At 44.8% G+C, this 27,239-nt stretch overlaps 1 protein-coding gene across 12 annotated transcripts in view; it reads left to right on the top strand.

Moving 5' to 3' along the window:
• Positions 1-4,855: 4,855 nt before the first annotated feature.
• Positions 4,856-27,239, top strand: part of JADE1 (jade family PHD finger 1) — a 44,351-nt gene continuing 21,967 nt past the window's right edge. Inside the window, exons 1-2 of one of the 12 annotated variants that reach the window (XM_059843776.1) lie at positions 4,898-4,951; positions 13,855-13,932. In XM_059843776.1, coding sequence (XP_059699759.1) covers positions 13,927-13,932 — 6 coding nt within the window. In that variant the 5' untranslated portion in view covers positions 4,898-4,951; positions 13,855-13,926. Of the gene's footprint in view, positions 4,952-5,023; positions 5,122-6,091; positions 6,376-7,124; positions 7,435-11,364; positions 11,720-13,300; positions 13,714-13,854; positions 13,933-27,239 lie in introns of those variants that run through there. The other 11 variants (XM_059843773.1, XM_059843767.1, XM_059843777.1 and 8 more) reach the window with 11 other exon arrangements.

Here is a 27,239-nt window from a genome sequence, read left to right on the forward strand (position 1 = left end):
TCAGGTTGCACTCTGCAATCAGAAAATCTGCAATCAGATTCTTTTGAACTCTTCCACAAGTCTTGTCACAGCACCTTTCTTTCACTACGTGATTTCTGCCTGCACAAACACAATTTAATGTTGAAGTTAATTTAGATTAGCTGTTGTAATGTTGCCTGATGAGCTGCCAGATAGGCACGTGTAGATACTTCAGCTGAGATTTGATCTGTTGCTGCTAAATTCTCACTTGCCTGAGGTTTTCATAATCCTCAGGGCATTACCTTGGCTGCTAATTACTTCTCTCATCGTGTACAAAATTGTGTTATTTCCCTTAAAGGTGATGCATCATCTTCATCCAGCTTAACTTGCAGACCTGCAAGTCTGTTTCCAGTGTTCCATTGAGCTTCTTGTTCTACTGGTTTCCAGCCAGCTTCCACTTTTCAATTACAACAATTTGGAAGCATGTGATTTCAGTACCTATACTTTTGAATTTTTGAGTGTAGTTAATTTTACCTATTGGGCATTCCTGTCCCTGCTTCCTTTTCAGTGTCAGCAGTTGCATATCCATGCACTGATTGTGTCTGACTTGCAGAAACATTTTAAGATATCTATGTGCAAAATGTCATGGAGGTACACTTTGAACTGTGTTCTGTGCTGTGGATCAGGCCAAAGGGGAGGATATGGTTTAATCATTAGAAACCTTGGACTGAGAGGCATTACTTCAGGTTTCTATTCTTGGTTTTAATGCTGACTTAACATGTGACTTGTGTGAGTGATATAACCTTTTCAGGCCCCTGTCTACCCACAGATAAAATTAGTGTTATAATCTCTACTTCTTAAGTTTTGTCATTAAAAAGAGTACACAGGTCCATCTGTGCAAGCTCACTAAATAAAAAGTTCAGCTCTGAGGATTCATTTTCATCCCTTTCCATCCTCATCCTTCCCCTTCCTGGGATACTGTCCCATACATCCAGTTAGAGATCTCTCATGACTTCATCTCAATAAACCAAAGGAACTAGAAACCAGAAGAATGAGGGTTGTGAGCACAGGAGAAATCACATCTTTGGTGTATGGCCTATGAATAAACCAATCACTCTCACAAGCAATCCTGGTAGCTGTAAACCTCAGCTCCAGAGTCAAAGGCAATAATTTACTACCTGAGCTCAGCCTTTTTTACCTGCCTGATCCAGACACACCAAATTTTGGAAGTTGTAGATAATGAGAAGGATGAAAAAGCCAGAGCACCCATCAGTGGGTGGTTCTGTGCATAATTTTGTGAAGAGTCAGGTGCCACCTTGCCATAAAAGGTGTATTTGTGTTGGACAAAACTGTGACAACTGTGTTCCTCTATGGCCCATACAGGAGCTGCACAGAGTTTTATTTCTGCAGGAGTTAAAAATATTGCACTTATGCAACTTGTAAGTGGTATAGATTTACATAGGCACGAGTCAAGATCTTTTTTTCCCCTTGCTTGTGTGATTAGAGCAGCTAGAGACAAAATGGACCTCGAAAGGAATTGGCCCAACTGTGCATTTGTCTTATGGCTCTGCTCTATAAAATACCTCTCACAGGAGACATGAAAGCTCTCTGGAAAATCCCACTCTTTAAGTACAATCTTGTGTTGACAGTGCTGATTTGGATTTGTGCTGTGCTTCTCCTCGAGTTTCTAGTCTTCAAAATCAAAAAGAGAAAATGGAAGTTCCTGAAAACTGGAGCCAAAAGACCAAAACAGTTTTGAATTTTAAGTGGTACTCTTGGACTGAGTTTACAGTGAGGAAAAACTCAGCTTTGTTAGCTCCACCTTCATGTGTGAGGACTGCATGAATTAGTGGAAAAGATTTCAATTGTAAAAGGAGTATTATCAAAATAGAAAATAAAAAAAGGAAGAAGAAAGAGGGAAGGAAGGAAGGAAATTAATTTTATTAGCCACTGCTGCAGCAACAGATTTCCACAAAAGGGTCCTGAAAAGCCACGTAGTCTTTCCTTGGATTTGTGGAAGTGCTAAAAAATTACCAATCCAAGAGGGACATATTAAGAAACTAATTTAAAAAAATTAAAATAAAGTTTAATATATGAGTGAGTGTATCTGATGAAACAACTTGGAGAAGGGACCAGAAGTTCTGTGTGCTAGCACAAAGCCTAACTCTAAGCTGGATACATATTCTCTGAGTGTTCCTGCAATAAATGATAACACTGATAGATAAGTGAGAGAGGCACAGAGCCTTATGACATTATTTATTATGACAAAGTGCCTGCTTTGCTGAGAGGGTAATAAATACCTGTTAGAGACAAAGGCTGATGTCAAAACTTCTACTGACTCACAGCAGAGTTTTCCTCATCACCTTGACATTTAGTCAGTGCAGGTAGCAGACTACTCTCTCTGGTTTGACCACAGCTATACTGGTATACAACTTCATACCTGTAGTGCTGAAGCAGTAACCTTTCCTTGTTGTTTTCCAATCACTGCCAAAATTATTCTTCCAGCTCCTAGCCCTTTGATTTTTTTAGTATTTCCTTTTAAAACATAGAAGTGTATTATTCCAGAGGAGTTTCTGTGGATGCACTGTACTCAGAGACAAAATAGCATCTTTGTTCCAGTTGTGTTACCTTCCTGTAAAGACTGGGCTAGCTGCTTGTGGAGCACAGAGGACTCACATTTGGGGAGATTTCTACAGTTATGGAGATAGCTGGTACTTTTTAAAAACACAGCCAGGAAAACATTTCTGTTATCTTAAATGTGGCTTCCAAGAGAAATGTTTCATAAAATACAATGTGCAATACAAACTTGGCTATATATGCAAAGGAAAACTAATTACAGGGAAACAAAAATACTGTCTCAAATCCAAAGAGCTTGAGACAGGAAAGTTTCTGTCATTCCTCTTGAGAAATTAGAGCCCATTCACATTTAAGCTCTTCTCAGAAGCTTGTTCTGAACTTCTTGGAAATAATTTAGAAGAGTGGAACAAATAGCATTCATTTTGATTCTTCGGTCTTTTACAATGGACAATATTATTTAAAATTATTTAGAAGAAACATCATCATCTCAGCCCAGTAGAAGTGCATGCCTCTGGATAATAAATGCCACTTGACAGTAGCTTTGCTAACTGTGATTACTCTTTATGAACTTGGGAGAAGCAGTCCCTGAGCTCCTGAGCTCTCAGACCACTCAGGGGAAAAACTGACCTATTCTGTTCTGGGGTTTATACCATGGCACAGCAACAGGTTTAGGAAACACAGAACAACTAAGTCTGCAGTCAATATTGAAAATTAACAGCCCTGGAAGTTCAGGGTAAGGTGACAGGGGTGTGTCAGTAAATTTATTATAATCATCAGGTACTATGATACTATGGGGTGTGTTGCATGGATCATCATGGATGCTCCTAATTAATCTGCTGATGTACAGAAAGCTATGCCAACAGATATCTTTACAGATCTGGATGCCAAGGCAAGTGCAGGAAAAAAGAAGGGAATGCGTGCCTTTTTGTATTTTTGTGTAGTAGAAAACAAGGAAATCAAAGTCTTGGACTCTAAAATCTGAAGGTGCTTCAGGGTGTTCTGTGAGTAAAAACACGACTGTCTGATTTTCCCAGCGAAAGAATATCTCCAGGGGGGAGGACGTTTTTGTAGTAAAGCACAACTTTTTAGGATGTGCAGATCCAATGTAAGCACTGTTCCATTATTGTGTGGGTGGGTGGGTGCGTGAGACAGCAGAATAAATGACTCGGTTTGCACGGATGAGTAACGACCCAATTCCTCTGCTGAACTAAGGTGTGATTCCTTGGCAGGCTGATGTTGCTGTGGAGGCTGCATTAATTTGTATTTGCATACTATGGGGATTACTTTACACAGATCGCCTTAATTCTGTGTCTGAGCTTATGCTGAATCTTCTCTGTGGTGTTTATTACCTCAGCCTGTATCTGCTCAGGAATTCTGCTCGAAAGGGGGAGTTTTTCACTCAGGGAGCACAGGTGTATGGCGTGAGGTAAAGCGATTTATGTGGAAAAAATAAGGAAATCTGCATTCAAACACGCTTTTTAGGTAATGGGAAGTTTAGTATGTCATTTGGTGCCAATTTAAGATAATTTCCTCTCCTGCTGGAGAGATGTGAACTGAACCGCAGATTGTGTTGGCTCTTTCTAGTCTTTGAGAAGTATCAAAGTTAACGAGCCAGAGGGATAACGCTGGGGGCTGAGAATAGGGAGCGTGCAGTTTTATTCTTGCCCCGGCAATTATGCGCTACGCATGTGGCCACGGCGTTTAACTCTTGGTACCCTCAGTTTCTCTGCTTGACAAATAGTGACTCACGCGTTCTGCGCGGGGAGCCAGTGCAGCGCTAGAATTCCTGCTTGCGAAATCGCCTTAAATCTTTCGGAGAGAAGCGTTAATGGTTGCAGGGTAAGGCCAGCAGTGCCGCGGGCGGGATGCGGGCGCAGACACGTATCATTTCCCAGCCGCCCGGCGTTGCCTCCCATCTGCATTTTCCAGCCCGCTGGAACACGAGCGGGCGGCGGCGGGAGCCGGGCGGCCGCGCTCCCCGGGGGCTCCGGCGGCCAGGGGCGGCGGGAGCCCCGCGCGGTGCGGCCGGGCCCGCCAAGAGTTAACGGCGGCTCCCCCGGGGCCGCGCCGCCGCCTCCCCACCCCGGCGCTGCATTATTATTATTATTTCTCCCCCCTTTCCCTCGCCTTCCAGTTTTGGCAGGGGATTAAAGCAGCTCCCCCCTGTGGCAGCAGTGACCCAGAAACGAGTTTGATTCACGGAGTCCTTCCTCCATAACAAGTACAAACGTCAGTCAGAGGGAATCTGTGTGTGTGAGAGAGAGAGTGTGCGTGTGTGTGTGTGTGGCGCAGCGAGCCGCTCTCCGTGCCCGCTGCCCGGCGCCGCGCCGAACTCATGCGGCGGCCCCGAGCCCTCCGCGCAGGGGGAGCCCGGCCGCGCCGCCCGCCCTCGCCGCCGCCGCGCCGCCGCCAGCAGGTAACCGTGCCCGCCGCAGCGCCAGCCGCGGAGCCGCCAGCACAGCCATATTTGATGGGGTTTTTTTGTCGCTCCGGAGGCGGCGGGAGAGCAGTTTCGTGCCGAAGGTCGCTGCCTAGTGGAAATAAGATAGTACGTCATTAACATGGCGCCAAGAGCCGCGCCGCTCGGTACGGGGCGAGGGGAGGCGGCCGAGTTGCGGCTCCGCTATCCCACAAGCAACTTGTGCGGGGCTGTGGCGGGCGGAGGCGGGAGGGGAGGCAGCGCTGCCGCCCGGCGCGGCCGGCCGGTGCCGGCTCCCTTTTTGTTCCGCTGCGGGCGAGCGGGCACCGCGCAGCTGCCCAGGTGCAGCGGCCAGGCGAGCCGCCGGTCTTCCGTGCCGTGCCGTTCCGCGCCGTGCCGTGCCGTGCCGCCGGCCCTGCGCCCCAGGCGTCGCTGCAGGCTGAGCCGCGGGGGCAGCGCCGGGTATCGCCCGCCGCGGAAAGTAGGAAGCGGGAAGCGTTGGAGCAACTTGGTAGCCAGATGGCAATGGCAGAGCGCAAGTCTTGCTCGGATACTGATGTGTAGGAAGGGGGTGGGGGAGAGTCATGGCCACTGTGTGGCACCGTGTTACCCAGATGCCCACGAGACCCGTCGCCTTCTCGCCGCGGGCGGGGAGTCGTGAGCGTGGGAGAGGAGGTGTTCGGTGTGCGGTGCAGCTTTGTTCTTCCCCCCCCCCCCAGTCGCACTTGGATTTGGCTTGTGGGGCTGAAAAATGCTTGGAAAGCATAAAAACTGCTCATCGGTGAAATTAAACAGAAGTTGCCTTTCGGAGCCGCAGCCGGTCTGCCTCCCGCTCGGTGGGCGCCGGTGGGCGCTCCGCTGGAGGCGCGGAGCGCCGGTCTGTCAGAGCTGGCCCCGTCCCCCCAGACGGGTGCGCGGTGTCTCCTGCTGCAGAGCAACTTGCCCGAGCCCCGAAGTGCACGTGTTTGAGAGTGGGAAAAGGCGGGGAAATGCGTGCGGCGCTGCCCGGCCCCGCTGGGGCGCGGGGCGGCATCGGGGCAGCGGCCGGCAGGTGCACGGCGACCCCGGCGCGCCCGCCCCTCGCCCCGGCTGCGGGAGCTGCAGCGGGAGCGGCCCGGGGGGTGCGCAGAGAACTTGGGCAGGACGCGGGGGGGGGGCCCGGCCCCCTCCCGGCGCAGGCCGAGGGGCGAATCCGCGTGGCCGGGCCGGAGTTTGTGGGCGAGGGAGCGGAAAGGCGTCCGGCGGTGTTGGGGCGCGAACGTAACATCACGGGGGGAGCGCGGGGAGCAGCGGCGAACGCCCCAACTTGCTTGGGCGTCGGTCAGGGCAGATCCGCGGTTCGGCTCTTGCCCCGGTGCCTGGCGAGCGGGACGGAGCGGGGCTGCGGCATTTCTGTGTAACGGGCCGCTCTCCCTGGGGAGGTGAGTGCGGCTCCAGCCATCATTCCACTTGTTCCTCTTAGACAAAGCCACCCTGCCCGGCCCTGGGCTCGCTTAGTCGCCAGCTCCCAGGAGAATGTTGGTGGTGTCCGGTTTTTTTTTTTTTTTTTTTGGGGGGGGGCGGGTGGTGGGGGATGTTTTGTTGTTTCGGTTTTATTTGTGGAATTTTTTTTTTATTATTTGCTTTTCCCTTCCCGTTCGCGCCCGTTCGTTCCCGATAGGATGATTTTGGGAAGGGTGGAGGCAAAGGGTGTTTGTTTGTTTGCACCGCCTGCTGGTTGGTTTCCTGTGACAAGAGGTGATAACACAGTTTCCAGAACTGTCTGGGAGTGGGAGGAGAGACGGACAGAGAAAATGAGCACGTCTCCGAGCTGCCGCTCCATCCGCCGTCCCGTCCACCCCCTCCGTGGCGGCGTGGCCGCGGGGGCGGGCGGAGAAGGTGCCGTGGCCGTTTTGGGCAGTGACAGCGCTTTAAGCCAGAGGCGGCGGAGCCGGGGGCACCAAGTTTGATTTGCAGCCGTGGCCGAGCGGATTGGTGCGGCCGGCGGCGGGGAGGAGCGGGAGCCGGGAGGGAGGAGAAGGAGGGGGCGAGCCGGGCTGCTTCTCATGGAAGCCGGCGGCCGTGCAGCTGGCCGGGAAGGTGCCACCCCCGCGGGGGAGGTGTAGCCCGGCGGCGCCCGGCCAGGAGGCTGCTCCGTGACCTCAGCCGGCCGTGCCCCGGCGGCTCCGGGGTCGGCGCCGCTGCAGCCGGTCCTCGGCGGGTGCGGTGCGGGGCCGGAGCCGAGATGGGATCGCTGCGGGAGGAGGATGAGGAGAGCCGCCCTGCGCGGCCCCCGGCCGGGCTGCAGCCGGGTTTCGGCTTTGGAAGTGACTCCCGAAGCCGCGGCTCCGATCCCGCAGCCGTGGGCGCGGCGCGGCCGCCGGGGCTCAGCGCACCTGCGAGCAGCGCCTGCCGCCGGCCAACTTCTCCTGCCGGCCCTCTCCGGCTGGCTCCTCGGCTGATCGCCTCATTCTGAGAAAGTTTATTAGCTTCACCGGCAGGTGAGAGCCGGGGCATCCTGAGATCTGTCAGCCCCACCACCCCTTCCCAGTGAAACAGGCCGTGGAAGTGTTAGAAATTCCAACAGGATTTAGCCACACGTCTTAGTTGATGTTTTAATGTCAAAGGCTGAAGATGCTTTTGTGCCAGCCCCATTTTTTAGAAAGATTTAGCTGTTATTTGGAATAATTTCCTTTTTAAGCAGGTGCTGTCTTTTAACTAAGTCAGAAGCTGCCCACACTTGCAAACCTAAACCCTTCATTAAAGTTATGCCAAAATATGCTTGTTATGATTCTATTTCTAGAGGTTTCTCACACTCAGTGGGATATTGTTGAAACAGCAAGGATTGTATGTTTTAGTGGCAGGATTTTCCCTTTGGCTTCAGATACCACTTGCTCCCTGCTTTTGAGTTATGTTTAATACATATGTTTAAAATAAAATAATAATAATAATAAACTCCCCTTTCCTCTCACAGCTGCAGATTTCCCTTCCAGCTTCTCTGGTTTCGTTCCCAATTCACAGAACTAGTAAAAAAAAAAACCAAAAAACTTCCAGTGTTTCCTCAAATGATTTTTCCATGTGTTGCTTCATGCTCCTGTTTTCAGCTGGAGATGACCAAGGTGGAAGAGATGAATCACAGTGGGTGCAGGTTGGGTTGCATTAATTCTTGGAACCCAGTTTATGCATTGCTCCAGATTTTGGATGGTCAGTTTCACGCACTCCCACAGTTTGGGAATAATTTGCTGCCACTGCTCAGGTAGGAAGTTAGCATTATGAGCTGGCTTGCACAGATGCATAAATGAGCTCATGGATTCCTGAGGAGCGTTGGGTTGATATGGCCAAATTGTGCTTTTCTCTTGTATTGATAAATTTTGAATAGGTGAGCTGAATTCGGTAGAAACATTCCCTGTGGAGAACACTGTTGGCCTTGTTTGCCAAGAAATTCTTTGTTTCATGAGACTTGGAGGATTTTCTTCTTCCAGATTTAAGGTCTGTGACTCTTTGCACTGTGGACGGTGCTCCATAATGGAATTTAAAAGTTTTAGCTGGATTTTAGTAATACAGCTTATTTCTGTTGTGCTTCTTCTTTTTTTTTTTTTTTTTTTTTTTTTTTTAGGTCTAGGGTAGAAGCAAAAAAGCTTCTTATGATGTCAGGTGTCAGTGAAGAAAGGGTGGTGTTATAAATAAGCTATTTAAAAAGGGCCCAATAATAGAAGCCAAATGTCTGCATCTTCTATCCATTTTATTAAGCTGTGTCACACATCACTTCCATTTGTACAATAGGTGTTCTGAAGCAATTTCTTGTGTACTAGAGATAATTAGGTCTTAGTTTCATTGCAGTTAGTGGGTTACTTTCAGGAAAAGCCAGTTTATCAGTTTGTCTTCAGGGTGTACATCTGTCATAACTCTGCTTTCTTCCCATTCTGTCTCTGCAGCTGTTCAGTGCAGTTTGTTACAGTGACACCCGTTAACATGGTTACAGTTAATTGTCTGTCAGAGTTTGAATTATACACTCTTTTACCCAGGGGTTTATGCAGCCCTTGAAAACACTTCAGTAAGAATTGTGCTGTGGAAAACCTTTGACCTGAGGATGTAGATTTTCCCATGTATAATTTTTTTTTTTTTTTTACAATCTGGTTCTGTTTAGCTATTTGCATAACAAGGACTGGCACACTTTACATCTTTCTCTTTGATTGCCTCTCTACTTGAGGTCAAACTGAGTGAAGAACTGTGTGGGGTTCTTAACTGTGCACGTGGTATGTGGCACATGGGGGTGTGTGTGTGCATGCAGTTGTCCCAGTTTCATGGGGTAGTGTCTGGATTTCTGCTCTTTGCATTTTTTTACACTCTTAGCAGTGCAACTCCTGGGACTCCGGTGTGGGAGAAAAAAGGAAAGGTCTTGACATCACTGTCCAGTGGGGTCTTTGGGTTTTGTTGGTAATTTATCTCGTGGAGAGGTAAGGATGGAGTAGCATGAACACTGCTAAAAATAGTAAATTTGCTGTGCTGTGTCAGGTTGCTGAGTCTAACCCATTGCACTGCATCTGTCATCAAATACTGGGAAGTGGATAGCAAAGTCTGTATGCCTACCTGCATCTAGTTATTTGTATAGATTGAGATGTTTGTTGCTCAGCTCCACAAGGACATGTAAATTTGAGTGCTATTGTGTGGCCTGACATTGATTATATTGGATTATTGTTTAGTCATTTCATTTGCACAGCATTTACAAGTGTTTTGAAAAAGGCTTCCCAAGCTCTCCAAAATACAGAAGTCAGTTTCAGGTGGTGTAAATTTGCCTTCAAAAACAATTTGAGCTAAGGCACCATGGAAGTCCAGAGTTGCATCCTTATGTTTAAAGTTTGTATCTAATCATTGAGCAAAACCCAGAGCTTAACTTCCAGGGCAAGCATGATTAAAAAGGGTGGAAAAGCAACTGGTGATGTGTTTCTGTAAAACACAGCAGCACAGTAGGGCATGTTGAAAGCTGTGCTTGGCCTCACCTGTGCTGCCCTGGTGTGGCCAGCTCATCTGAGGGTCACTGGGGACTAAAAAGGCCTGGTCTGTGTCCCCTTGGTGCCATTTATCATGGTGGTGTGACTGCGTGGAGCACTCTCGGATGCTTTGCTGCCCATGGAATTGGGGTTGCGTTGCCAGCAGAAATATGGCTGTTTCTCAAAAGCTGTGTTTGGCTGAAAGCTGGCATTAGCCTGAGCCCAGTTTGGTTCCTCCCCAATAAATTGGTGAATGTTGTACTGGAGTGTCAGGAGAAAACACGATCAGCATGCTGTGGGTTGGTCTGACTGATTTCTGAAAGGATGGTTTTAACAAAAAGAAACAATCCTCTTTCGAGGAAATGAAACTGAAAGTTTATTGTGCTGAGTTATTAGGAATTCACAGGAGTCACTGGAAACTGACAGAGAGTGTGGTTTGGTGAGGCAGCCTTTGTCAGCTGAGGCTTGTTGGACTGCAGCAGCTTTTAAGGTGCTGGGCTTTCCCTTTAGGTGAACAGTGTGTTGGGCAAACACCCTGTTGGGGTGCTGTAAGAATTTGGGAAAAACAGGTGTAGAAATGTTTCCAGGGTTCACCCACAAGCACTGCTTGCCTGACTGTGTCCTTGCTTCAGAGAAAGACACAATAATTCTTTTGTTCATTCTGTGAAGGGGTTTGGGAGCTCATTCTGTGCCATGGGTGGGTGCCGTGGATTTTTGTGGGAACTTTTGGGCTGGACAGCAATTATGTGATTGCAGGCACTTAGGAATTGAGCTCAGTCATCTGGGTGTCTCTTCCTGCCCTGCAAGTGTTGCAGGCTGGGGTGCATAGCTTTTGCTCCTGGTGTTAAAGCTGGCTTCAAATGTTTTGGTGTTTTTATGCTTAAGTGGGAATTCTCTTTGCTTACAGGCATAGTGATCATGGTGTCTGCCTGCTGGAACAGGGCAAAAACTGGCAGTGTCAGTCTGCATCTAACTCACTATCCATAACCCATGTTTGGTTTTAATGTGCACTTTTTAACAGGTTCTTGTGTGACTTTGAGTCACCACCACCTGACAGAAACCAGCAGCATTTCAGTCTGCATGGTTGTAAGTGTTCCAGTGTTATCTCTAGAACATGTGTTCTGATCTGTGAATATGAACATCTGGTGGCAGCAGTTTAAAATGATTTTAGAGGTTGAAAAAAGCTGTTCTTCTAATGGCTAAAGTTCCAGGGGGTTAATCTTACAAGGTTTGAGTCTTGCTCTGAGAAGCCAAATGCTGTTTTTTCATCATGATTTAGCTCCTTGTAAACTCGGGTTAGGTTCAAAGATGGGAGAATGAGATCTCTGAGTTTTAACTTTCCCCCCCCCCCCCCCCCCCCCCATGGATCTATAAAACAATCTCCCAGGAGCTTCATCAAATGGGATATTTCTTTTAATGTTACAATTGAGGACACAGGCTTTTCAGTGTGGCCAACTTCAGATGCCTGACTGGAGTGGACAAGGAAATTAGCTGCCTTATCTAATATTCTGTGCTTAGGAAAGTGGCTTCTGCTCTGGATTATTTCCTGAAAAACTCTGGAGAGTGCTTAAACTGGGAGCTGTGATTACCAGTCTTTCCTTTAAACAGCAACCAAAAAGGAGATGTTTGGTTTGTTTTTTGGAGACACGTGGTAGGAGGAAGAAGGTTCCATCTCTTTCCTTATTTTTTGAATTTGCAGAAAGGATATTGGGAGAAGATCAACTCAAAATGCACTTGTCCAGAAAGATGTGAAGGAGCAGAACTCCAAATTTTCTTGTTTGTTGCAAGTTCACAGGTGTGTCTTAGTGTGCATAAACTCTGTTGTTTTGCTTAACAGTGTGTTGTGCTTTTCAGACTGTGTGGGAAATAAACCAAGAAGTGAACCAGAAATATACAAATTACACTTCTGAGATGGGACAATTTTCCTGCATTTTCTTCCAAGTTTTCTTTACTTTGTTTATGGGAGATTTTTGCTAAGTGAATATCTTCTTTTAAATTGCTGTTATTAATCTGTGAACTTATAGAAAAAGTACCTTACAGTTAGATATTCATCCCCCTAGTTTTGGCCTTGTAAGACCTAATTGATTTTTCAGCTCTGTCTTAGCCTGTTTTGGGTCTGAATATTGGCTTTCTGTCTTTCTAAGTGACTGTATAGGAACTTGGCTCTGGATCTCTTAAATTTGTACCAGATCTGTATTCAGTGGGTTTTGATGGTCCTGGCTGGTGTGGGTATTTATCCACTGGCAGCATTTCCATCTCCCATACACACAAAGTTCTGGCCTGCTTCAAAGCAGTTTTTGGAGAGAATTCTTCTAGCCCTGTAGGAGGCTGCCATTGATGATTCTTTATTCCCTGGCATCAGACACTGTATGTGAACTTTTACTCTATGAAATGGTGACAAAAGGTCTTGGTAATGTGAGCCATTCAGCTTCTCTTTAGTGAGCAAAGTTTGCAGTTCAAAACTCAAAATCCCACTCTGAAAAGTCAGTCTGTGGGAGGGAGGCTTTCCCCCAGCTCTGTTTGCACATGCAGTAAGAAAGAGGAGGCAATTCTGCAATGCTCATGCTCTTAGAACTGTATTAAGTTCTCTGGAAGGAGATATTTTTGTGCTTTATTGTAAATAGTGTCAAGCTTTGTTAGGCTTTTTGGGTTTTCTTGTTTTGGGTGTCAGCCTTATAAAAGTTGAAGGCATTACTGAATTTCCTAAAATGAGCTGTGCTCTCAGTGAACAAAGTTGGAGCAGTTAATTCTTACACTGAAGCATCAGTGCAAAGAGTTTTGTTGAGAGGGTTTGAAGAAGTCCAAACTCACATGGAAATAAGGTTAAATTTTCTGCACTTAGCTTGAAGCAAAAGAATATTTTGCCATCTGATCTCCAAATCTGTGTGCAGAGGTAGGTATGAGGGATTTGCTTCCAGCAGAGTGCCCAGACCTTGTTGATACCCCGACTGATATGTGGTAAGCAAAGACTCAGGGGTTTTGATGTGCATCTAGAGTCCTTGTCAGTTTAACTTAGGGTGGATATGCCTTTCTGGACTTGTCTTGTCATGTCTTTGTCTGCTCTTCAACTTGCACTTTTTAATAGCTTTTTACATGTAAATACTGGCTAGCTATTTACAGCTTCCTTGTTTTTACTGAGCTTGGCTTCGTTCCACAGGGAATACACGTGGAAGTGTCAGTGCCCTGAGAACAGCACTTAAAAAGATTTGGAACTTTTGGCCTTTTTATCACAGCCCCACGTGCCCATGAACTTGGTATTTCGGTGGAAATCTGGAAGTTTGGAGGAACCTCTGAATAATTATCTGAATAATCTTACTCCCAAAGAACAGTTAGTGTTAGGCATGGTGCTGAAATGTCCCTGCAGGAGGAAGTAACCCTCTCATCTTAGAGGGTGGTGCTTTCCAGGGCATAGATGATGCATGTTTAGTTAATCTGGGAAAACTGGGCTTGCTACTGCTGATGTTTTGTTTTTTCATGTGTAAGTGGATGACTTTAATCTCCTATTTCGTAAATCTGGCACTTTAAGCAGGAACAAAATTGCTCCAAAAATATATTAGCCAAAGTAAATATTGACACAAGCAGTAAAAACGTTATTGTATTGCGAATCTAGAGGCAGAATAGGCAGGGGAAGTTAAGCACATTGGCTGCGGATATTTAGTGATTTTAACGCCTCTCAGGACAAAAGCCAGCTTTTTGGAGGGGGGAAAGCATCGGTGGGACTGTCATTGCCACTCTCCAGTGCTGTTCACCTGCTCGTAGGATAACAGCCTAATTAAGCACCCTTGAGAGGTTCGCTGTTCATCTTTCAGCTGCTGTTGGAGTTGTTTGTTTTCCTTTGTGTGCTGTAAATGCTCGCATGCCATCAGAAGCACAAGCTGCTGAGTGTGTGTGTCATTACCTGGGGTTAAGTGCTGTCTCATTGCTTCCCAGGCTGCCTGCTGTTTCCCGGGGAGATCATGAAACGACATCGGCTTCCTAGCAGCAGTGAGGACTCTGACGACAATGGCAGTAAGTGCTCCTTTGGTGCAGAGTGCAGGAGGTTACGAGCTGGAAAACGTGTTCTAACGCGGTGCTTCGTGTGCCAGAGGCGTTCTGCATATTGGCTGAGCTGGTAGCAGTGTGTGTTGTAAGGATCTGGTTTTGAGCTCAGTCATTCTGAGCACAGGAGATCCAGGATCCCCCCGTTGAACTGACATGTGGTTTTAGTGAGTAAGATAAAACAAAAGCTCAACTAAAACATGTAGTTTTGGAGAATAAGATAAAAGAAGAGCTTTTACCAATTAAAATAGTAGTTAATCTTGGAATTGAAGTTCTGAAATAGATTAAATTGATTGACTGACCTGTTGCTGATTCCAGCGCTTGTTTGTAATGTCATTTGCCATACAAATCCATGCTATATAAACCTTCTGTCAAACTTGAAAAATTCTCTACAAATTCATGTCCCACAAAAAGCCAGTGGTCATCTTGGAGATCTTGGCAGGCAGCATAATTTAATCATTATAAGGACAGAGTGAGCATGGAGACATCTGCTGACATTGCCCATGGAAGTTTGCAAAAGGATTTTAAATTTGCTTCTGTCTTCTCACACCCTCTTACACAGTGGGCAAGTATGGTGCTTAAACTTAAGCAGAAAAGAATAACAGAGCATAAAAATTGTTCCTCACTGCATTTGAAGATTTTCTTTGAGGAATTGCTTACAAGAATTTGAATTCAGCAAATTACTAGTTTGCATAGAGGACGTATTTATGGTTTTCAACTGTTCCTGTGCTGCTGGAACTGGCACACACTGTGGTGTCTCTCTCTGTCTTGTGTTTGGATCCCAGTGACTGATAATCTTACATTTAAGCACAATCCTTATCTTTCATTTAAGCAGAAAAAACACGGGATGGGGGGGAGGGACAAAATACCAGTTTGAGGATGTGCCAAGGTGTCTTATCTGCCCAAATGAGCAAGTAGATTGCACTTGACAATACTGCAGCTTAGCCAGTTGTCAGAGAGGTTTTTGTGGCTTTAATTTGACCTATCTGGATGCACATCTTCAAGCCTGGGTTTTTTTTCTAAAATTTCAGTCTGAAAATGACTGGGGTGGTTTCCTAGGTGCTTTTGAGAGAACTTATCCCTGTGGTACACTGTAGCCCCACGGAGGTGACTGCTTCACCTGCATGCATTTCTGAGCTGTGTCTGTGCTGCCTGGGATCTGCTCAGGTATGGCCAAAGCTGCCTCTTTCAACAACCATGGGCAAACTGGTGCTGAAATGAAGTGGTAAAGGTGAAGGGATTAGAGAAGGTAAGAATTAGCAGGTTGATTAGGAGTTAATCCAAATAAGGGTTGAGCAAAATCTGTTAGAGCTGAGGGATTTGGCTTGGTTTTGGAGAAATGCCTGCAGTTGGGGGATTTTGGAAGAAGAAACCCCAAACCAATCAGACATGTTTTTATTGGTTAGAAGTTTAGTTGAGGTTATTAAAATTGAAATCTGTGTACTTCCTTAAAGGTAATGTGTACTTCCCAGAAACAAAGCTGTGTTTATATTTGTAAGACAAACAAGTAACAGCAAACATGATGTCTTCCATTAGAATTTAGCTTCACCCTTTTTTCATTCCCTCGAAGCTTTATGAAATAGTGTTTCATATTATTAATCTTTATTTTCACTATCTTAGCTGGTTTTTTTTAAAGCCTTTGATCTCTTCATGTGCCTTGTGTAACAGCTTTTACCAAATAACATATGAAGCAGTTAATCATGGAATTGAGGTTCTGAAATAGATACAATTGACTGACCTGTTGCTGATCACAGTGCTTGTTTGTAATGCCATTGGATGTATGACTATTTGGAATAGAGCTATCAACTTAGTGAATTATATTTTCCACAATATCAGTTCCATAGATCATGATATAAGAAAATGAGTTTGGAAAAGAAAAGGAAACCTCTTGCCCTTTTAGGATCTGTCTGTTTTAAAGCCTGGTTATTGCAAATAACTTCACTGAATAAATTGCATGGCAAAGGTAGTGAGATTTTAAAAGTGTTTTCAAGTATAATTTGAAATATATACCACTTCCTTTGCATTGCACTTGTTCTTTCCTCGATTATAGTTTTTTTTTCTTTTTTTTTTTTTTTTTGCCTCTTGTTACTGGGTGAATTAAGATATAGGTTCCTGCATATTCTTTCTATTATAATATACATGTTCAGAAGGAATGTTTAATGTGGGGTCAGCACTTCCAAGCTTTTTGTCATTCAGACTTCCCTGAAAAGAATGACTGACTTAGCTTAGGTCCTTTCCTTTTTTCCTGTTACAGGAGATACCAGTGGTTCCTTGCAACTGTGTTTGAATGTCAAGGGTGTCCCCTTACAGGTTTCACCTTCACAGGATCTCTCTTGCCTTTGGTAGAATTACTGATTACTCTTCACTATGTTTGTTTCTGTATTCTTACTTTGCCAGTAGTATCTCTGATCCACTGTACTTACAGTACTCTTAGAAGGGTAAGCAAGTTTCCCCTCCCAAAATATAGAAAAATTTCTATTGATTTTTTTGTGGTGTGTATCGAAGGTTTCAGGGTTTTCACTAGCTGTTTTTCCTTCTCCCAGTTTCCAGAGGCTGACAACAATTCCATTTGACTATTCTGGATGTTTCAAACAGACATCATCTAATTGAAAAGCAGCAATTTTAATCAATTGCTGGTTGGAATCCTGTTGGCAAACACCTGCTTCCCTTTCAGTCAGTGGTGCCTCTTGACCCTCCAGTGGACTTGCTGCTTCATGGTTTTTGAGCTTAGGGCTCAGCCTTGCTCTCCCTCATCCTAAATGAGGGTTGTGCCTCCAGCTGCTGCAGTTCTGCAGCTGATTTTGCATACCATGCTTTACTAGGCTGTGATCAGGCATCTCAGGTTCATCATGAAGGGTCACTGAGGAAATGTGTTTGGGCTAACCTGAATGATGGTGATTTTTTGGGCTAGGCTTGTGCAACCTGGAAAATATTTTGGCATTAAAAAAAAAAAAAAATCTACATTTTATTCTCTTGAGCTCAGGATCCTGAATATTTGGAATGTAATAATAATGATGCCACTAATAATGGAATTTATTAAAAAAAAAAAAGTTGTTTTTCTTTGGATCACTGAACTGAATCAGTTTCCTTGGTAGACAGAAGGAAACAAAGCTCATACCCAAGTGCTAAAAATACATTATTCTGGAGATACAGTAGTTCTTCAGAGGGAGAAAAAGGTGCTCTCATCTTGTGAGATGAAAGAAGGGAGAATGGCTTTCATTTAGGGGCAAAACAGAACACAGGAGAAAGCTTAACAACATGGCTGCAGTCCTGGAGTATATCCTTGTATTTACTGACTCATGTAAGATATTGTAGTGTGGGTGTTTATGTGTTTTTTGCAGGATTTTAGAGTCTTGCAGCTTAAAGTCAGCACCCTTGCTTTCCTCATCATTTCTTTGCCCTCAGACTTGATTCTTTTCTTAAAGCTAAGCCCCCAAAAGTATTTATTTCATGTATTTCAACCTAACTACTAGAACTTGTTAAGCTGTGTCCCCTTAGAATCAAAATTCTAAATCCTCATTTCATCACAAAGCCAAAATAGCATATTTGAAGCACTGGGCAGGAGGTGTCAGTGCCAGTTTTGCCTGGCAGTTCTGAAGTGAGTCCCTGGATATCTGAGCATGTTCTCAGGGATTTCATTTTCTGAAATTAGAGGTCACTTTTGAACATCTTACCCGTGAAATATAATTGAATGAAAAATGACTGCAGGCATTGCTCTGGATTTTGAACTTTTGTCTAAATACAGAGGAATGGTGTTGAGAGAGGAGGCTTGGGGAAGTGCCTGAGAGTTTTTGCTCCTGAAAGCTTTTATTCTTTGGTCACTTGGCAGAACTTGTTTGTTCCTGTGGCCTTCCAGATAGTGTGGTAGAGCAGCTATAATGGGCATTCATAAAAGCCTTGTGATGTGCATGCTGCATTCTTCAAAGCCTGCAGAAAGGAAACCAGTAATGTTCACCTCAAATCCATTACACTCCTGTTTTCTGGTGGCTGGCTTTGATAGTTTCTAAGCAAATTTTGTTACACTGCATTTCAGCTTGCTCCTCTGTTGCTAAACTTTCTCTTTATGGTTTGGGGTCTCACTCTAATTAAATGTTAGATAGTTGAAGCTGTTTTAGCTTTTCTGCTCAGTGTTTGACACCTGGCTTTTCAGCCTCGTTGGTCTGTAAATCTGCAAAGGTGGTTTGTGCTGAATATTCCATATGCTGTTTCCTGGTGAGATCAAGTAGTGCAGTGGAGGAGTTCCCATTTATAGCTTCAAGGCATTCCTTTTTGCATAAATTGGTTTGACATGTGGACAGCTTGTTTTTGAGAAAGGTCTGAAACTCATGGGCATTTGTATAAGGGGTATTGTGTGAAATCCAGGCATTCCTCGGTGTCCAAGAGAGTTTGTGTGCTGTTTTCCATGAGCAAGGAATTCAGAGCATGATTTTATTCAGACTTTGCTTGGTTTTTCATTTATTCTTGGAGGGGTTATCAATTTATCACACTCCTACATGCAAAGTGTCTGAGAGGAGAACTGAAGACACTTGCAGATGAAAAATACTTCCAAGGTTTACAGAGTTTCACGTGAGTTCTGAGAAATGAAAGATTTAATACCTATGGATTATGGAATAGAGTTCTGTAATTTAGGCAGACCCTTATTCCATCATTGCTAAACAAATGTTATTTTAAAGTTAAACGAATTTTGCCAATATCCATTGCACTGACTGAATGACGAGGATCTTAGATTTAGAAAGGGCTTTGAATCCCAGTGGATTCCTGTAGTGTTTGAGATGGATCCCAGGGTGCCTTCACAAAGGTTACTGAGTACATAACCTTGGGGGTGTGTGTCATTTACTGTAGAATTGCAGCCGCTGCTGGCCTGAGGTGTGGTGATTGCATGTGCAGAGCTTTGTGCAAAGAAAGCAAAGAAGGTTTTTTTGGTTTTCATCTGAACCTGCCAGGAGGTAAGGGATGGTGACTGAACAACAGAATGTGATGTAGTCACAGTGCTCAGAATTTGGGCAGAGCAGCAAGAGTAGTGGTCACTGTGTGCCTTTGAAAAAGGGTTGGTGAGTGGTGGCAGGTGGTAAGAACGAGCATCTTACCTGAAGGTTGATCTCAGAGGGGGGCAGAGTGGCTTGTGGTGAAGTTGCTGGAGCAGTCTGGAAGAGTGATTTGAAAGGCTTTTCTTGCCTAATAGGGTATCACATCTGAGGAGGGGACTTCCCATAATGATCACCATCATTTGACAGAAGGAAAAGTGCCAGGAAAACCGCAGCTCTGGAGAGCAGGCCACAAAGCTTTTCAAGGAATTAGTAAATAAAGTCCCCTGGGAAAATGTTTTTTCAGGTGCTGGGGTCCATCAGCACTTGTCAATTTTTAAACACCACCTCCTGAGGGCATAGGAACAGGCAGTTCCTGTTGCAAGTCAAGCAGGCAAGGCAGGAGGCTGGCTGGGCTGAACAGGGATGTCCTCTTGGATGTAAGCCAGAAAAGGAAGGTGCATTCTGAGTACAGCAAGGTCAGGTGCTATGGGAAGAACACAGAGATGCTGCTTGCCACTGTAGGGAGAAATTCATGTGGCCAAAGCTCACGTGGGGTTGAAGGTGGTCAGAAATGTGGGGGACAATAAAGAGTTTTGTTAAATATCTTAGTGGCAAAAGGCAGAATTGAAATAGCATCAGCCTGTTATAGGATGAGGATGGTCACCTCACAAACAGGGGTAGGACATGGCAGAGATGTTTAATGCCCCTGTCTTCAATGCTGATGATGGCCCAAGGATGTCTCACTGCCCTGAGCTGTAGGATCATGGCAGTGAGAATCATTAACTCCCAACTGACCCTGAACTTGTGCAGGATCTGTTGCTGCAGCTGGATCCCTACAAATCCATAGGGCCTGATGGGATTCATCACAAAATCCTCAAGAAGATAGCTGATGTCACTGAAAAACATTTCTTGATGAATTTTGAATGGTTTCAGGAATCCTGAGACATCCCAGCTGACTGGAAGCTGGCAAACATCATCACAATTTTCAATAAGTGCAAGAAGGAAGGTCCCAGAAACTACAATTCTGTCAGTATCACTTCAGTGCCTAATCATGGAAAAGATCAATTTAATCATGGTAAAATAATGGAAAAGATTATTTGGGGAGGTATTGAACAACAGCTATAGGATAACACAACCAGTGCTGGTCACAGCAAATACAGCTTTGTGAGGGGGAAGTCCTGCTCTTGAATCCTTCTGCAGTAGGGTGGTCTTCTTGACTGATCTAGGAAAGCCAGTAGATGCAATCTTTATGGACTTGAGCAAAGCTTTGGACACTGTCTCTCATAAGATCCTTCTGGACCAGATGTCCAACACACAGCTGGATAACCTGTTCCATGATGGGTGAGCCACTGGCTCGTGGGTCAGGCACAGAGGATTACAGGGAGTGGGGTGACCTCAGCTGGTGTGCAGGCTCTGCAGGGCTCCCTCCTCACCCTGTGCTCTTCAATGTCTTCTTAAATGACCTGGACATGGAACTGTGTCAGTAAATGTGCTGAGGACACTTCAGTGGGAGGTGCTGTCACCTCCCCTGAGGGCAAAGAGGCCCTGCAAGACCTCAGCAAATAGGAGAGATGAGCAATCACCAACCATATGAAGGACAATAAGGACAAGTGCAGGATTCTACATCTGGGATGGAGCAGCTCTGGAGGTACAGACAGACTGGGGAATAAGAGGCTGGAAAGCAGTGCCACAGAAAGAGCCCTGGGGGTCCTGGTTGAGGGAAAATTGAATATGAGTCAGTGCCCTGGCAGCCAGGAGGGCAGCTGTGTCCTAGGGGGCTACAGCATGGTCAGCTGGGCAAGGGAGGGGATTGTCCTGCTCTGCTCTGGGCTGGGCAGCCTCACCTCCGGGGCTGGGGGCAGTTCTGGGTGCCACAATATAAAAAAGGCATTAAGCCATGAGAAGCCATGCAGAGAAGGGCCACAAGGATGGTGGAGGATGTGGAAGAGTGGCTGAGGTCCCTTGGTCTGTTCAGCCTGGAGAAGAAGAGACTGAGGAGAGACATTGTGGTCTTCATCATCCTACTGCGGGGAAGCAGAGCGGCAGGTACAGATCTTTTCACTCTCATGGCCAGGGACAGGACCCAAGGAAATGGCATGAAGTGAACCAGGGAGGTTTAGGTTGGACATCAGGAGAAGGTTCTTCACTCAGAGGGTGGCTGGGCGCTGGAACAGCTCCCCAGGGCAGTGGTCACAGCACCAACCTGACAGAGCTCAGCAAGTGTTTGAACAATGCTCTCAGGCTCATGGTGTGACTCTTGGGAATGTCCTGTGCAGGGCCAGGAGTTGGACTCCTTGGTCCTTATGGATCCCTTCCAGCTCAGCACATTCTGTGATGCCATGATTCATTTTTGGAGAGGCACATTCGTTTTTCTCCGCAAGACTGCTAGATTGAGTACACCTAAGTCCACTGGACTTTCAAGGCCTTGACAACATCTTGTTATCAGCCAGTGAGTGGGAGGTGCTTTATTATTATCAAATTGACTTTGATAACCTGTGGTAAACTTGGGTTAAAAGTGTTCTGGTAAAACATGGCTACCAAGGGAATTGGTCTGAGGCTCGAGTGACACTTAGGTCTTGTGCTGAAAAACAAGATGAGGTCGAGGAATTCCTGACTGTTAAAGGAGTGACGTGTGCCTGTGCGTGGTTATGTGTGTGTTCTGTGAGATGATAAAAGCTCAAATACGTGCTGCTGAGGAAAGGGATGACAGGTGGCAACTTGTGTTAAAGTGCTGTGGCAGGGAGCTGCAGGGATGGCTCATTATGAGTGTCAGAGACTGAGCACTTGTGCTGTGGTGCTGTAAAGCACTGCAGAGATCGCATGGATCCACACATTGTTCAGCAGCTGCAGCTGGGGAGTCGTCAGCTGATAGTAAATTTCAAGGAGCATTGCTGTTGACAAGAGATAAAAGGCTATTGCTTCTTCTGTTTTGATCTTGGATGAGATTATTGTATTATAATGTGTTATAAAGATAAGGAAGATAGATGGGCAAGCCCTCCAGCACCAGGAAAGTGAGAAAAGAAATTTGGCTTTGTGAAATGGTGTCTTTAGGTGGTGTTTGCTTGTATGCTGCTTTCTCTGTGATAAAGCCTGAAGATTTTTGCTCAGCCAGCTCTTTCTGTACCTGACGTAGTGAAAACTGCCCACAGAACAGTTGGCTTCTGTTTGCTTTGTGCTGGAATTTGAGTCCAAGCAGGGAGATGTTTCCAAGTGGCACGGAGATCCTGCTGCAAGGAGTTGTGGGCCAGGCACTAAATGGAGAGGCTGAGCACCTCTGTTTTCTCCCCGGGCTGTAGATCTCGGTGACAGCGTTGGCAGCGGCGCCTCGTTGGTCTCAGAGTGAGCTGCCGAGCAGCACAGGCATCTGGAGGGGCTGCTGCTAAGCAGAAGTGACAGGCAGACATGGATCTGTGTCAGGGCTGCTCTGCTCTGTTGTGCTGCCTGCTGTAGCAGGGTAGCAGCCGTGCATCTACCGCGGGAGAAGCGCTCGCAGCGATGCGAGGCTTTGAAGTGTTCAGAGGCTGGAGCAGCAGGTGGTTCTCCAGGGACACAGCTGGGTGCCTTACAGGTGCCTTTACAACAGCCTTGTGCATGATACCTAATAGCTGAGACTTCTCTGCTCGTGCTGAGCAGTGTCTTAGTTGTGGGGTAGAATTCCCTGAGGGTTTGGATTGTTTTACTGGTTCCAAGCAATTTTCCGTTTTGATTGGATTTTTTTTTCTTGGGATGAAAACGTATTCTTGAAAGATCATTTAATAAAATGATGCAGTTAAAATTGATTAAGTTTTTCCTTTTGGGAAGCCTGTGTTCTTCACAAGTGGGGAAAAAGAATGCACACTCCTCGATTGCTTTCTTTTATTATCAGGGGGCGTGTGTGCTACATACACCCTGTGGCAGTATTATGAGAACACTGTATTTACAGTGTGAAGTGTTCATAGCAGCCTTGGGGAACAGAAAAAAAATTCCTGTTTGAGTCTGAGAAGTCCTTTGCAGCACCACTGGTGTGCTAGAGCTCTGCCTCCCTTGCTGAGGATTACACCTCTTTCATGGTTTGGGATTCCTTTTTGCTTTTTGTCTTCAAGTAGATAAATGCAAAAGGAAAACTCAGAGCAGGTCATAGGAGTATGATCCCTCTCCTGCTGTTCTCAGTGATGAAATCCATTTAAAACACAAACACCTTGGTCGTCTGAAAGAATCTGAACTGTAAAAGAATCCAAATGATCTTGGTCTCTCTCACAAAGTGGTGATGCTTGGTAGGCTACTGTGGTCATCCTAGACTTGCCATAAATGTAACTCTTAATAAGATCCCTTTTATCTCTGATGTCTTAACAATGATGGAAATGCATGTTTTGCATGTCTGTATTTGGCTTCATGCCTTGGAGTTGTGTATTTTTCATATTTACTGTTTCTCACATGGCTTATGGTAGCATGGGCTCTCTTAACATCTCACTGTTTTTCCATCTGCTGTGAAACTCATTCTTCCCATGAGGTGTATAATGGTATCTTACACAACTTTCATATCTTCCAAATCCCACTGATTCAGACTTGCCTTAGGATTAAAAAAAAAAAAAAATTCTATTTTACCATAACAGAGTTTAACTCTTGTCTTGATCTTTAGTTGTTTTTCTGATCTTGGTGATCCTAATCCAGTTTAGGACTAGGGCTAGTACTCATAAAACTTGATGAACACAGAGATTTTAGATACTTAATGAAAGAGAATGATTTTGGTCAAGTGTCTGGAATCTTCCTGAAATAAGTGAGCTAGGTTCATGTGCTAATCATAGTACAGAAGAGCTGTTTTTTGAATCCTGTGTTTTGTTTTCACCAGAGTAGATTCTGCCTTCTGTATAATCCAGGGATGGTTCTGCATGCACTCAGATGTACAAATCAGATCATTAACCACTGAAGTAGGTGCAATGGGCTGTGAATTTCTGCTTTCAGTGAGGTCTCTTTTCTGGATTAAGTATGAAAATATGAAAATAGACAAATAACATCCTTAATTTTCCTCCTGCATTTCTATTGGTGTAGGCAGAGTGGGTGGATGGTTTCTTAATGAGGGCTTTGGGAAATTCAGTGACTTGGGCTTGGCACTGGTGACGACAGTGACATTCTCCCATTAGCTTTGATGGAAGCAGAGTTGAAACTCTGGGATTTCAAAAGTAGTTAGATTCAATACTGTGATGGGCTGGATACTTTGCTGTCATTTGGCTGGCTCTTTCAATTTCTTCCTTTCTTGTCTGAGCAGTGGTGCTGGTTTGAATCTGAATTCAAGGCTTACAGTCTGGCTTTGTTTATTCAGTGAGTAAATGTTTTCCCTATTGACGTGAAGCCCTTGCCAAAGGTCATCTGCTAGCTGCAGTGTGTAGTAAAACCTCAGTCCCATGAGGAATTCTTCCACTGTTTTCTCCTAGCATTATGTAGTTTACTCTGCTCAGAAAAATCCAGCAGCCCCTTCAGTAACAGTGTTTCCACTGTGAGTTCGCCAGTGTTGTGTGCAAGGAAGAGGCTGGGACAGAACTACCTGAGAAACTTACCTTCCTTATTCAGTGGAAAAAAACCCTCATTATAATAGATCCTGAGGAAGGCTGGCTGTGTTTGACTTGTTTCTTAAGCATGGAAATTTTATGTAGTGTGTTTTCATATAGCACTTAAAAAATAATTTAAAGTGAAGCTCCTGTAGTTTTGAAGATAAGAGTTAGTTGCCCTTTTGTGAAATGTGGAACAGTTAATTAATCCAGTGGCCAAACCCTTGTGTTCATGGACATAGAAGTGTGCATTTAAGACACTTGTTCTGATGTGTAAGATGACACAGTGAGGAAATGGAGATGGGTGATATGGCAGGGATTGTCTTACTCCTCACCTTTGTAGCTTCTTTGTGGCATGAGAGGGACCTGGAAAGAGCTGCCCATACTCTTTATTAATTCAATTTATGATAAACTGACATCAGAGCTGAATTAAAGGAAACTGGTAAAGACCCAGAAGTACATCACACTGCCACTACACTAATTTTGCCAGATGCTTACTTGCCTTACTTGGGAACAGCTGTGTTAAAGCCTCCAGACTCAGGAACTCATCTCTCACCCATGGCATTCACATTCCCTGAACGTGATTCCTTCAGCCAGGGTTTTTCTCCTGGGAAGCTGAAAGGCAGTGAGAGAAGCCTCAGAGAAAAGGAGAACAATTCTTATCTCATTTGCTTCTCCTGTGTTGTGCTCATGTGGAATGTGTTTGGAGATTGTTTACCCACAGGTGATTGTTCCATTGGATTCTGGTGTGAGTTGTTTTCACTCTTTGGCCAATCAGGGCCAAGCTGTGTCCGGGCTCTGGAGAGAGTCAGGAGTTTTCTTTATTATCTTTATAGCCTTCTGTAAGTCTCCTTTCTGTATTCTTTAGTATAGTATAATAAAATAATAAATTAGCCTTCTGATAAGATGGAGTCAGATGCATTGTTCTCTCCCCTCACTGGGGTTGCCTGCATTTACAATACTCACCAAAACTTGAATCAAACACACCTTGCCAATACAACTTGTTGTTCCTAATTCTTTCTCTTGTGAGCAGGCTCTCTCTCCCAGGTCCAACAGTGTACAAAACCACTCAGATCCACAAAAGAATTGGAAATTTTAAGGTGCTGACTTGCTGGTGCAGTGGCAGCTAGTTGGTCAGATATTAATGGAAAATATCAGAACCCATGAGAACTGAATAGTAATCTGTGTGGGTGTGTATGTGGTCTGTGTCTTCTAGGGAGGCTGTTGATTGAAGAAATCACATCTGAGTGTGAAAATGTTAATATTTACATTGCTGCATTACAGGAAATCTGGATTTTTTTGTCATGCATTTTAGCTGTATATGTCACAGTTTTTGTGAGGGATTTTACTTATTCCCTTCTGACCTTAAGTAGGGTTTGAGGATGGTCTGATAGGATCCTCACAAGAAGTTTGTACTCATGCTTGTGTTTCTTCTTCAGTTTTCAAGGGAACAATTAAATGGAATGGTAGTTAAATGATCTTGGAAGTCTGGCTTTTCTCACAGATTAATAAATGGCAGTCAGTTACTATTTTTTCTTTCTTTTTTTTCCTTTTTTTCCCTTCATAGAAAGAAGGAAGAGTGCCAATAACTTCACCCTCTTTTATATTAAAACACTAATATTTGCTTAAAAGGATCCTCTCTGTATTCTTACCTCAGGAGATAAGATTTTTAGCTATTTGCTGAGAATGTTGCTTCAATTTTGACCATTATGCATATTCTCTGTAATGTCTGTTATTCATTGCTGTGTTCCAGAGAAGATTTATTGGGGATGATTTCTTAATGTATCACTAACTGAAAAGAGAAGACAAACAGATAACTAAAACATAATGTATTCAGTCATATCTTTCCAATGAAAATGTTCAACAGCTACTTCACTTCTGAAATGATTTTTTAACATTTTTAATAGAGAACTTATCCCATCCTGTGCTTCTGAACAGGGTTTTTTGATCCTTGAGCAGTTTCTGTGGGCTGGTGCTGCTCTTACAGACTGTAGCTTTACCCTTTTTGCTCCTGCCATGTTTGTGCCCAGACAGTGAAGGAATCAGCAGTGTGGGAAGGCCTTTGCATCAGTTTGCTTCAGTTTGTCTGCAATTAACAAGATTTGCAATTTTTGAGTTAATGACATAGGTCTCCGCTTCCCTATCAGGTAGACCTAGTACAAGTCCTTTATCTCTGCAAAACAGAAAGATTTATTGGCTTTTTTTTTTTTCTTTTTCATTGCTGCTGTGTAGTTGGCAGTGGAAAATACCTGGTGTACCTGTAAATCTCACTGTGTTGAAATTAGTTGATTTGCACAGGTATAACATATTCTGGTGTCAAAGCATTGTCTTGTCAAGGGAGTGCAGATTCTTTCTCTTTTTTCTTTCCTTCTGTTAAAATATTTCTGAAAGCTGACAGAGACTCTGTCAAACACTTTCAAGGCAAAAAGGTATAATTTGTTTGGAATGTAGTGAATAATTATGCAGACAGAAATCATGCAGCCACACTGGGAGATTTGCTTGGGAGAAGAAACAACAGCTTGTTCTGTGGGCTCTGCTGTGTGTGTGGCAGCGTGCTTCATTTTGCAGAGGCTTGTGCCAGCAGAAATCAGGTAACCAGTGTAGGTATCTAGGACATTAGCTTCAAAGAGTACATCCCAGGCTGTTGGCAGAGCTCCTGGTCAGTTATTAATCTGCAGGAAGTCATTTATTGATGCTCAGGGGGAAGGATGTTCTGAAATGGCTT

The sequence above is a fragment of the Haemorhous mexicanus genome, chromosome 4 (assembly GCF_027477595.1).
Source record: "Haemorhous mexicanus isolate bHaeMex1 chromosome 4, bHaeMex1.pri, whole genome shotgun sequence".
Lineage (NCBI taxonomy): Eukaryota > Metazoa > Chordata > Aves > Passeriformes > Fringillidae > Haemorhous > Haemorhous mexicanus.